General features: G+C 38.3%; 1 protein-coding gene across 2 annotated transcripts in view; it reads left to right on the forward strand.

The window, feature by feature from the left end:
• ADGRB3 (adhesion G protein-coupled receptor B3) overlaps positions 1 to 12,108 on the forward strand; it is a 734,763-nt gene that overhangs the window by 365,208 nt on the left and 357,447 nt on the right. For both annotated transcript variants that reach the window (XM_003789674.1, XM_003789673.2), the window contains one exon: positions 917 to 1,025. In XM_003789674.1, the coding sequence (XP_003789722.1) occupies positions 917 to 1,025 (109 nt within the window). The remainder of the gene's footprint in view (positions 1 to 916; positions 1,026 to 12,108) is intronic.

The following is a 12,108-nucleotide window of genomic DNA, read 5'->3' on the forward strand; positions in this document are numbered from 1 at the left end:
AAAAACAAACACCCTCCAACACACCTACTGTGTGAGGTGTCATATGATGTTGGAAAAATTGCCTGGGCCATAGAGGCAGATAACCCTGTATGTAGGTAGGCAAGTGGATGGATGGATGAATGATGGAAAGGCATATGGATGGATGATTGATAGATAGGCAGGTGGATAGATGGATGGATGGATAGGTGATGGCCAGATGGATGGCCTGGTGGACAGACAGATAGATAGTTAGGTAAGTAGATACTTGTTCAGTTACAATGAAAGATGCCATGTAGCTCAGGTATACTGTTTAAATTCCTGAAACTTTGCTGCTGCTCCTCTTTTAAAATATGTCTAATTATCTCATAGGTTGCTGTATATTAGTGTGTGTAAACTACCTGAAGTAGAGCTATTAATGTAATCCCAAAATTATTGCTAATGTTATTCATTAAAAATAAATGTTTTTCCCAAGATGTTTCTTTATCATGTAGTGAATTTAATAGTTCACAAATATCCTCACGATGATGATAATAATTGCTTTTTTCCTGTGTTGCTGTTAATCGATGCTAAGCTAAAAATGTAAAGAGCCCAATTTCAGCGTTTACTTCATGTTATATTTAAGTAGTGGAAAGAATTCATTGAAACTCAAGTCATTCTATCTCTGATTCAACAACCCATTACGTGTTTTGAGTTGCCGTCTCTGTATCAAGGATTTAACACCACATCATATCACTTCTAAAGGTCTCACTGTGCAATGCCTGATGTCATTCTTAACTGCTCATTTAAAAAAGAAAAATAGCCATTCCCAGCTGCAGACAGTACTTCAAACAAAACAGAGCTCTTTGTAACCGAATTATGCAGGTTTTCTAATTCCAGTTATGTATTCCACTATATGTATAGACTTTTAATTCCATCTAACTTTTGCTTATATTTCTAGATTTATCCAGGCTCGATAGAGTTAATGCAGGTGATTGAAGATTTTATACACATTGTTGGAATGGGGATGATGGACTTTCAGAATTCGTACTTAATGACTGGAAATGTAGGTAAGAAATAGGATTTTTTTTCTCAAAATCTTTTTGAAATTAAAAAGAATTGCAAGTATCGGCACCACACATATCCAAGCATAGTGTCCATTATTTATATCTTAAGTATATGTGAGTAAATACAGTATGGATACTTGGTGTCTGATTTTTAGATGGGCCCAACCACATGTTTATTATATATACAGAGGGTGCCCAAAAAAGTATACAGATTTTAAGAAAGGAAAAACTGTATAAAAATTGCAATACTCAAGGATAGGCAGTGGCTCACACCTGTAATGCTAGCACTCTGGAAGGCTGAGGTGTGAAGATTGCCTGAGCTCACAGGTTCAAGACCAGCCTGAGCCAGAGCGAGACCCCATCTGTAAAAATAGCTGGGCATTGTGGCAGGTGCCTATCGTCCAGCTACTTGGGAGCCTGAGGCAAGAGAATCACTTGAACCTAAGACTTAGTGGTTGTTGTGAGCTATGATGTTAAGGCCCTTCACCAAGGGTGACAAAGTGAGACTCTGTTTCATAAAAATAAATAAAAAAATAAATAAAATTGCAATACTCAGTATCTATTGATAAAGTTCGTTATCTGGTATATTGTGTCTTGTATCTCTTGTAAATGCAGAAGACAAATGTGACTTAAGTGCTAAAAGTTGGAGACAGTTTTTTTCTCGTGTAAAATGTGTGTGCAGTTTTTGACGTCCTCTGTGTACATATGTACACAAAGGCATATACACACACATGTACACACAAATATAGTTTGTATTCATCTTCATGCATTTGTGTGCCGGCCGACAGGCCTAGCTGGGTATACCCGTATATGGATAGATGAAGGATAGGATAGTATGTGCGTGCTCTTCTTTTTCATTTGCTCATTGCTGTCTAATCTCACTTTCAAGGTATATATGCTAGTGATTTAAAAATAAAAACAACTGACTCTGCATTATCTTCCACACATTTTTCATGAGGACGCCGAGTTACTGTCTCACTAGGTGTCCCAGGCAGGTGCTGTGTGTTCGGGAGGATTTCAGAATCCCTTCAGGGGTATGATGGTGGCGCCCCCACTGCCACTTCAGTTCTGCTGAGTGCCTTCCAGGACACGGCAGATCTCTGAGGTCCCTCTGTAACTACCATGATAGTCGCCAAATGACACATTTCTCTGTGTATTTAAAAATTGGCAAGGGCAAAGAAAGAATTTTCTTAATGATACACATTGAATTGACATAGATTTCTGGTTTTCTCATTTCTATAGAGCTTCCTCTCCTGCTAGTGTGATTCGGATTTCCTTTCATTTGTCACGCTGTAATAGTCTTCCCATAAAACCACTGAAATATATAGATAGTGATGTGTAAAATAAATAGATTTTACCCCACATTCTTATTCACAGGTATTTAACTTAGTTTCTGATTGAGGAAGAGTACTTCTTTTGTAGGGGAATTAGCTAGGAAGATTCAACATGTATGGAACATAATCTTTTTTTTTTTTTGTGATAAAAGCTTTTAGTGGTTCATTTTACACTTGATTTCTTCTGGAGGTCCTTAAGTCCTACAGGGACTCATTTGATCCTCAGCCATCTTCCACCAGAGTGACCTCAGATTACAATGAGTTACAGCGCACCACCACTAGTATTCTTCAGGTAAAGAAAGTCTTTGTAGTGGCATTCACCAAAAGACATTTTGCTGCCCACATACCCTCTTCATGTAGCACAAGACCTCACCAGTTACACTGATGTCTTAATGCACCTTCTAAGCTCATTGGAGCGCCCAGACTTTTCCCCAGAGAGGATATTCAGCATACTGTATCAGCTCTGTAATGGATGAGCTGTCCCATCCTAAGGACAATGAGAGTAAAAGGAGACCAATGGTAGTGTATTGATTGAAGGATGAAATCAGAGAAAATCCAAATTAAATATCTGTGGCTCATGCCTATAGAAGAGGCAGGTAAGAGGCTGAAGCAGGAAAATCCCTTGAGGCTGGCAGTTAAAGCACAGCCCAGACAACGTATAGAGACTTTCTCTCCACAAAACAAAGCAAAACAAAAAAATTGCCTGTAGTCCCAACTACTTGGGAAACTGAACCAGGAGAATAGCTTGAGCCCAGTAGTTTGAGGTTGCAGTGATCACACCACTGCCTGGGGAACAGAGACAGAACTTATCTGGGGGAAGAAAAGGAAAAAAAAAAAAATGACTGGGCAGAGAAAGGAAAGAAAGTATGGAGGAAAGGGTTGGCTTGGTGAGCTATGAGATTTGGTGTACATGGAAACAGGAATCTAGAGAGATCTGGGGGATGCCAGTCATTAAAGCTGGAGTAACTGTCTTCACCGCGCGACTGCCTTGGTGGATGGGGAAGGAGTGTTGAAGGGTGCTGTGCTGGACTGGAAGACTGACCAAGAAATTTACAAGTAAAACTGGGATAGAAAAACAGAGAACCATTGTGTTTTGTTCTTTCTGTAAATGTTAACATCTAATTCTAAAAGTCATTGCTAATTAAAAGTAGTATCAGGTCAAGACATGGCATTTATTCAGAATGTCTTTCAAAAAAAAAAACTAAAAAAAAAATAGACAACCTCAGACTCTAGTAAATTTGAAGTGGGTGTTTCAGAATGACAGCATGTCAAATTCTCCATAGCACTAGCATTACCTGCTATATAAATTTTATACGTATCCATAAAGTGTGATCAGTTATTCATCTGTGACTTTCTTTGACTTACTAAGACTTTTTATTTGAAAATTTTGTGTATTTTTGGCAGTAAGATTACAGTATCTAAACTTCCCTTATTGCTTTTATATCATTAAACTTTAAGAATATTTAAGCATGACTCAAATCAGCGTAATGCTCCAAACAAAATCAACATCCTTCTGCATCATCTTCAGTCTTGCACAGGGCATCTGATCATTTATGTAGACTCAGTTATCCACATTAAAAAGTGAAGTTCTATGTATAAAATCTCAAACATTATTATACTGAATATACAAAGATATTTATTGTTGTTTTCCTCAAATACTAGTCCAGAGACTGACATTGTGTGACTCGAGTCACAGTGATGATTTGACCTGAAGACTATGCTCCCTAAAATTTAGAAATTTTCCAAAAGCATATCTACAATTTTTAAATTAACATGAATAATAATCACTATTCATACTCTTCGTGTTATCCAATTTCATACAATATGTACATAATCTGATTGTACTGTTTTGTTGACATTTCCAATTTTTTTGAGCATATTGTGAAACATGTGTGTTACCACTCACTTGTCTTATATCTAAAGTCCAAATTTTCATTATCTAACATCATGCTCATTATACTGAACTCAGACATGTATGCAAGAATGCATGCAAATGTGAAAAATAAATAGAGACCAGTTAACTCAAAAAGTTTTCTATTGCCTAAGGCCATTTTCTTCTGAGTGTGTCGGATTAAGATTGTTTAAAGAACTTCAGAAGATCATGATGTATTTTACAGAGATTATAATTTATTTCTTTGTAAAGCCTATATTTGTAGCCACTTCACTTTTCTGTACTACAGATAACCAATTCCTGAAGAAAGAAAGAAGGGTAAACAGCCAACAATAAATGTCAAAAGGACCATCTAATCTAATAAGTCTCAGAACTTTGCTAATAGCTTAGTTCGACTTTTAGTCTCAGTATTTCTGTTTTCTAGTTGCTTAATTAGGTACAGTGAGTTGGAAGCAGATGGTGCTATTACAGGCATATAAGTGGGAAATAAAATAGATGAAATGCTAGAAAATAAGGAAAAAGAAATACTAAAAGAGATTAGCAGAGTGTGGAGTCCACAGCGTGGAAGTAAAGGACTCCTCTCACCTCACCTTCGAAAGCATTACTTGTAAGACTTAAGACAATAATTTGTGTTTAAAATCATGGCCTTTATTCATTAAGATAGAAGTTTCCATAATCTGATTGAGATGTCAGGAAAATGGGTGAAGTATTTTAGAAAGATTTTCTTCAAAAACAGTGCAAATGAAAAGGCTTGAATGTTCTTTTATCTAAAAAATATTCCTACCCGCACCAGCTTTTGATAAATGAAATGCTCTTATATGATTAAAAAAAACTGTGATCATTTTTGTATACATACCTGCATGCACACTCTGTCAGTGAGCATGCCTATAGCTTTGATCTGTTTCTTAAAAGATTGGTGATCTCATAAAGTCTAATATAGGTTTGGAAAAAAGTAATTCTAGAAAGATGTTAAGCCAATGCATTTACAAGACAATTGAGCTTCAATAGAATATTTATTTTTCACATTCACATATGCGTGTAACATTTATGGTAGACACATGGAAATTATGATACATGAGTTAATGAATGCTTACTGAAGATTACTCTGCTAAATAGTTTATATAAAACTGATATACTACTAAGAGACTTCAATTTTCAGTATGCCTTTTTCATCAGAAAATTTTATTCTAAATATTCTAAGCGTATTGCTTAAGTAAGTGGATTATGTTTTAGGAAAAATGACTTTTTCAGTGCATCATTAATATTTTTTAAATTATTGTTATCTCAGCTGGATCTGGGAGCATATCTTTCTATTATTTAATGTGCTTTTTATTTGTTTGTTTTTATTTTATTCTTTTTAGAGCCAGGTCTTGTGCTGTCACTCGGGCTAGAGTGCAGTGGTGAGATCATAGCTCAACCCAACCTTGAACTCCTGGCTGGGCTCAGATGATTCTCCTGACTCAGCCTCCCAAGTAGCTGGGACTTCAAGGGAACACTACCAGGCCCAGCTATGTTTTTTTGTTTATTTTTTTGTTTGGAATCCCACTATATTGCCTAGTCCCTTGTTCTGGAACTCCTGGCAGCAAGCCATCCTCTGGTTTTCGCCTCCCAAATTGCTGGGATTATGGGTGTGAACAACCATGCCTGGTCTAATATGAGTTCTATTTTTAAAGTTACTTTTCTTTAGTGAAAATAGCCCTTGAGGAGTTATTTAAACTTGCTTTCTATATACAAAGTGACCAATTTAAAATAGCATGGGAGTTCAAATTGCACATGAACTTGGTGGTCACCCTGTACGTCCCCTCCAAACATTTTCTGTTCCGTCCTGTGAAGCCCAGCGTGTCTCTTATCACTTTCCTGAAACTCATATAGAAAAAGCTTCTGGAAACTCCCAGTGGCCAAACTGAACCTCCCCCCATTTTTCACTCTTCACATCCAGTGTGTCTTGCTGCTTATCTTTCTTTCTTGAAAGTATCTATTCCTTTAGCATTTTTATATTCGCCACAGTATAAAATAAAAATTAAAGGATAAAAATTAGACTCGGGACTTAGAAATATTGGATTGGGGAGGGGGAGAAAATACCATGAAAATCACGAAGCAGTAACAAGGACAGCAGTGCATGACTGGAGCCCCCGCTGTCTACACTTGCAAAGAATGTTTGAGATGACAGGATTAGAGTGACCTGGCGAATCGGTGAATCCCTGGGGTTTTAAGAACTTGTCTAAAGCTGTGGTGCAGTGTTTTATGGTTTTATTATATTTTCAGTTATATATTTCCACGAGAAGTTCATGTAGCATCTTATAAATACTATTTGCTTTCTTCATTGATAAGAATAGCCTATTCTTTAGAAGTTAATTACTTTCATTTTGGACTCAGAATTGCATTCATTAAGCTGAATTCAAGGAAGATCAGCGATGTGGTGTTGTTTGTTTCTAGCCCATTAATTTTCCTGTGAAATTAAAAACAAAAAGAATTTATTCTTACTATAAGCAAAGGCTTTGCTAAGTGGTTCAGATCATTAATATAAATGACTAATCTTCTAGCCCGCAAGAAGACTAGCCTCATTGCCGACATAAAAGAATCACATAAATAAATACCAAGTACACTCTGGTATGTATCGTATAAATCATATGTTAGTGATTTATTCCAGATGTTTTCCTGGGTAAGAACCAAAACTTTTTCTTAGAGTAGGAAGCATTTCATGTAGACTTTGAAGGATTCCTGGATTGTTGGCAATTCAGCATGAAGCAAATAGATGATTATATTCCAGGACAATCTTTTAGCAAAGAGGGTATGAAGCTGTCAAAGTGGAGATTGTATTTATAGGGGATATGTGGACTATTTTGATAAAAACCCATATGCATGGAAGTAAAGGGAATGGAATAAAAGTGGAGAAGCATATTGAAACATGGTTCTGAATTCTAAAGATAAACCGGGAGTCACTGAAACTTGACCTGATAAAATTTGTGCTTTGGTAGGACACATGTTAGAGCCAAAAACAGAATTTATTGAAATTGGAAAAGATTATAAACATAGTTAGTCTAAACATAGTTAGACAGATTTTTACAGTAATCCGTGCAGGAGATAATGAAGACATGAATTTGGGCAGTAAGAATAGAAACAGAAATGTGGGTATGAATTTGAGACGGTGAGGCTAGAATTGATAGGATCGTTTGACTGGAGTGTGGCAGATAATGAAGCGATTTGGGATTTTATTTATATTACAAACATTTGATAGTAAGTTTCACATATTGATATTTAGACAAGTGTAGCCCACGAGTGAAAAAATAAAATAAGATCTTGAATTTTATTAGAGAAGTCAAATTTATAATTACACGTTTGGTGACCAAGTGCATAAAAGTGACAGTTGAAGCTGTGAAACTTTTTTTTCAAGACAGTGATAAAAGAGAGATGATATAAAGTGATACCTGTGTTAAAAACAAGGAATCATTGGGAGGCGCCTGTGGCTCAGTGGGTAGGGTGCAGGCCCCATAGACTGAGGGTGGCAGGTTCAAACCCCGCCCCGGGCAAACTGCAACAAAAAATAGGTAGGCATTGTGGCGGGTGCCTGTAGTTCCAGCTACTCGGGAGGCTGAGGCAAGAGAATCACCTAAACCCAAAAGCTGGAGGTTGCTGTGAGCTGTGATGCCATAGCACTCCACTGAGGGTGACAAAGTGAGAAGCTGTCTCTAAAAAAAGAAAAAATCAGGGCAAGTGTCTGGCTAAGAATGGTCAGAGGCAGTAGGTAAGGAGTTCTAGGACAGGGCTATGTAAAATCAGTGTCATATGGTTAATAGCAGAGGGAACATTTCAAAAGCAGTACTTAATAGCAACTAATAATAAAGCTCAGTGTATGAGACTTAAGAAAAATCTTATGCAATTATCAGTGGTAAAATATGCAAATTCTCAAGGAAAAGTACAGACACAGTGAACAGGATCTAAATTTCCATCCATGGATTCCGCTCTTCACATTTTGATATTGTTATCGTTATGGATTTACTTTGTGCTGATGAACTTTGCCACACCCAGTGACAGCCATCTCCCAACCTTTCCTTGGGAATTATTTGAAGCTGACAATATCAAATAAAAGGGAATTTTTTTTAGCCTCCTAATATCTCCAAATATAGAATGTTATGATTATTATTTGTAAGGAATTTCAAAAGTTGTTCTTATATATAAACCCCAAGAAAAATAAAATCCTTGAAAACATAGTTTTAGTTCTTATCCAGTAATCCAGTGAAGCCAGTGCCTTGAAAACATTGCAGTTAAGATACATTTCCTTTTCCAAGCTAGACATCACTGTCACTTTTGGTTTAGAAATATGAAATATTGGGCTTTTCAGAATAAACATTCATACTTGGTATTTTCTGAAAGTGAATCCAAATTCAATCTGAATAGTGGGATAGTACAATTTTGAGGTCTCCTCTCTCTCCACGGTGCCTTTACAAGTCTGTGTTATTTCTTGCATTCACTAGTAAACTCTGTTATTTATTTGGTAGAATATCTTATTCTTCTGTGGGGAAACCAACTTTCACTGTGATGATATGATTATAAAATGGTTTGCCTTCTCTTTCTAGGCTTATGTTCCTTCCTATCACTGCTTATTTTCATAACTCACACATCTCCATCTCTTGTTTAACTTTCTTTTTTTTGAGACGGAGCCTCAAGCTATCCCCCGGGTAGAGTGCCATGGCATCACACTCACAGCAACCTCCAACTCCTGGGCTCAAGCGAGTCTCCTGCCTCAGCCTCCCAAGTAGCTGGGACTACAGGCGCCCACCACAACGCCCGGCCATTTTTTGGTTGCAGCCATCATTGTTGTTTGGCGGCCGGGCTGGGGATTCGAACCCACCACCTTAGGTGTATGTGGCTGGTGCCTTAGCGGCTTGAGCCACAGGAGCCGAGCCTTAACTTTCTTTCTTTAAAAAGAAGGCACTTTTCATTGTTGACACCAAGCCCCAAAAGACCCACTTTAACATCGTTCTTATCTATCATAGCACCTGACCTTGGTTCTGCCAGCTAGACTGGAGCCTAAATGAGTTAGGTTCTGCCTCGCCCTCCTGGCCCTTTACCCCTCCTGCTGGACAACCTGAAGCAAGTGTGTGTTTTTCTGTAGATCAGAAAGAAAAAAAGAAACTAAAAATACCCTTTCCTTTGTTTTATTAACATAATGGTTTCTTGAGAAAACAAATATTTCGAATGGACTTGGAATGATGTTATTCCAAATGACTCCGGGGGAAGCCAGGAGGAGGTTGTAGTGAAAGGCTGTCACAGACCCTTCTAGGGGCAGGCAAGACAAACCACCCACGGATGTAGACGGGCTTTCTTCTATCCAATTGAGACCCTCCCCCCCCCTCCAGGTAAGGTGCTCCCTGGTGTCAGGGTGACTGGGCATGACTCATGGATTTGGACATTGATTTCAGACATGGATTCAGTAAGTACATGCCATACGACCTCCTAGGCTCTGAGGACTTCTTGGTCAACAAATTAGATGAACCTCTTGTTCTTGTGGACCTTAGGTTTTATTGTAGAAAGACAGATGTCAAACAAATGCCATCTGACGTGCCCAATGGTCATAGTTGCTATGAAGAGAATAAAGCAGTCCAACAGGGCAAAGGAGTGGCGCAATGCTTTCCAACCTTTTTTTAATCTCACAGCACACTTGAACTTACAGTTAAGCTTCTCCAGCATACTTAAATTGTGTTGATTAAAAAAAAATGTAAAAAATATATAATTACTGTGAATTATATTTCACAGTAATTATAATTCAAATTATATTTGAATTTTTTTTTTTTTTTAAGACAGAGTCTCACTTTGTCACCCTCAGTAGAGTGCCGTGGTGTCACACTGTTCACAGCAACCTCAAACTCCTGGGCTTAGGTGACTCTCTTGCCTCAGCCTGCCAAGTAGCTGGGACTACAGGTGCCTGCCACAATGCCTGGCTATTTTTTTTTTTTTTTTTTTGGTTGTTGCAGTTTGGCTGGGGCTGGGTTCAAACCCACGGCACTCTACTCACTGAGCCAGAGGTGCCACCTAGAACTTCTTTCAAAAATAATTAATGATCTTTAGAAATTGTCGTAGCACACCTACAATCCTCTCATGGTACACTGGCTGAAAATCACTGGGGTAGTCCAGAGAGGAGTATGATTTCAGGGAGGAAGATCAGGGAAGGCCTCACACCAGCAAAGTGATATTTGAATGTACATCTAAGCCTTTAGCATGATATGCAGTGACACGTGGGGACAGAACACTTCGGACAGAAGGAGAGCTAAGTACAAAGATCCCGATCACCATGTGCTTTATATATTGGAGGACCTAGAGGAGGCCATGGGTGCTGTAGAGGCTGAGGAGGGGAAGACAGAAAGGGAGGGGGACGTGAGCCTGTGATAGATGTGTGACTGAAGTTCTAGGCAGGATGCAAAGGCCTCTGGAGGATTTGGGCAGAAAAACGGCATGGAACCATGTGTAGCTTATTGATAGGATGCATCTTTAGGCAAACCTGTTGTGCAAACATCATAGAGTGTACTTAACAAATCCAGATGGTAGAGCTCACTGCACACCTAGGATATGGTGGGGCCTCTTCTCCTGGCTACCACCCCGTACAGCATGCTACTGGGCGGCATACTCTAGCTTATAACAGAGTAAGAAGCACTTGTGTATCGGAGCCTGTGTACATATGGAGAAGGTACAGGAAAAATATGCTATAAAATAAGAAACAAAATGGTGCACCTGTGGAGAGTATTTACCAAGAATGGGGCTTCCCGGGCTGAAAGTCGCTCCGGTGAGTTGCTAAGTGAGTGGTGAGGGAACGTGAAGTCTTCATGTGAAGTCCACCGTGGACGTCACAAATGTCGTACACTTAGGCCACACAAAGTCTATAAAAACATTTTTTTATCAATAATAAATTACCTTAGTTTATTGCTACTTTTCAATTATTTTTAACTTTTTGACTCTTTCGTAATAACCCTTAGCATAAAACACAAATGTACAGCTGTACACAACTTTCCTCATTCTCTATTCCATAAGTTGTTTGCCATTTAAATAATTTTATGGCTTTTCCCCCCCACTTTTTAAATGTTTAAAAAAGAAAACCACATAGAGACAAATATACACATTAGCCAAGGCCTACAGGGTCAAAGTCATCATATCTCTGTTTCCACCTGCTCATCTTGTCCACTCACTGGTTGGTCTTCAGGGGCAGTGCTGTGAATGGAGCTGTTATCTCCTGGGATAGCAATGCCTGCGTCTGGAACACCCCCCCAGAGGCTGGAATAGCCTAAGACTGTTTTACAGTTAACTTTCTTCTTTTTTTTTTTTTAAATATATAGAAGGACACTCTAAAATAATGATAAATATATTTATTGTATAGTAAACACTGGGTGATAGAGATTTTTCAGCTGTATTAGGATTTCATGAGATCTTTATCATATCTACAGTTCATTCTTGGCTGTAGTGCATGGCTATAATCTGATTTCGGTCTTAAAAAGGACATTCTGACTATGTGGTGGAGAATACTAGACGGAGGGGCATGAAACTGTACAGAGAGACCAGTGGGTGATGACTGCAACAGGTCAGGTGAGAGAACTCAGGGGCTTGACCAGGTGGCAGTGGAAACAGAAGATGTCAGATGCTGGAGATACTTTGCTGGTTGACCCATCAGACTTTATTAATGATTGGAAATAGGGACTAGGAGCAGGAGAGGGTTCAAGAAAGTATTTCTTCTGCATCTTTAAGAATTTAACTACAGAAAGTAAGATTATGTCAAAAATTTACTCTGGCAACCGTTTTAAGGGTCTCTAAAGTTTAGAGTTTAAAGCAAGTTGTTTTTCTTTTTAAAACACATTTTCTTCCCAAAGTAGAA

The sequence above is a fragment of the Otolemur garnettii genome, unplaced genomic scaffold (assembly GCF_000181295.1).
Source record: "Otolemur garnettii isolate 467f Iridium unplaced genomic scaffold, OtoGar3 scaffold00035, whole genome shotgun sequence".
NCBI lineage: Eukaryota > Metazoa > Chordata > Mammalia > Primates > Galagidae > Otolemur > Otolemur garnettii.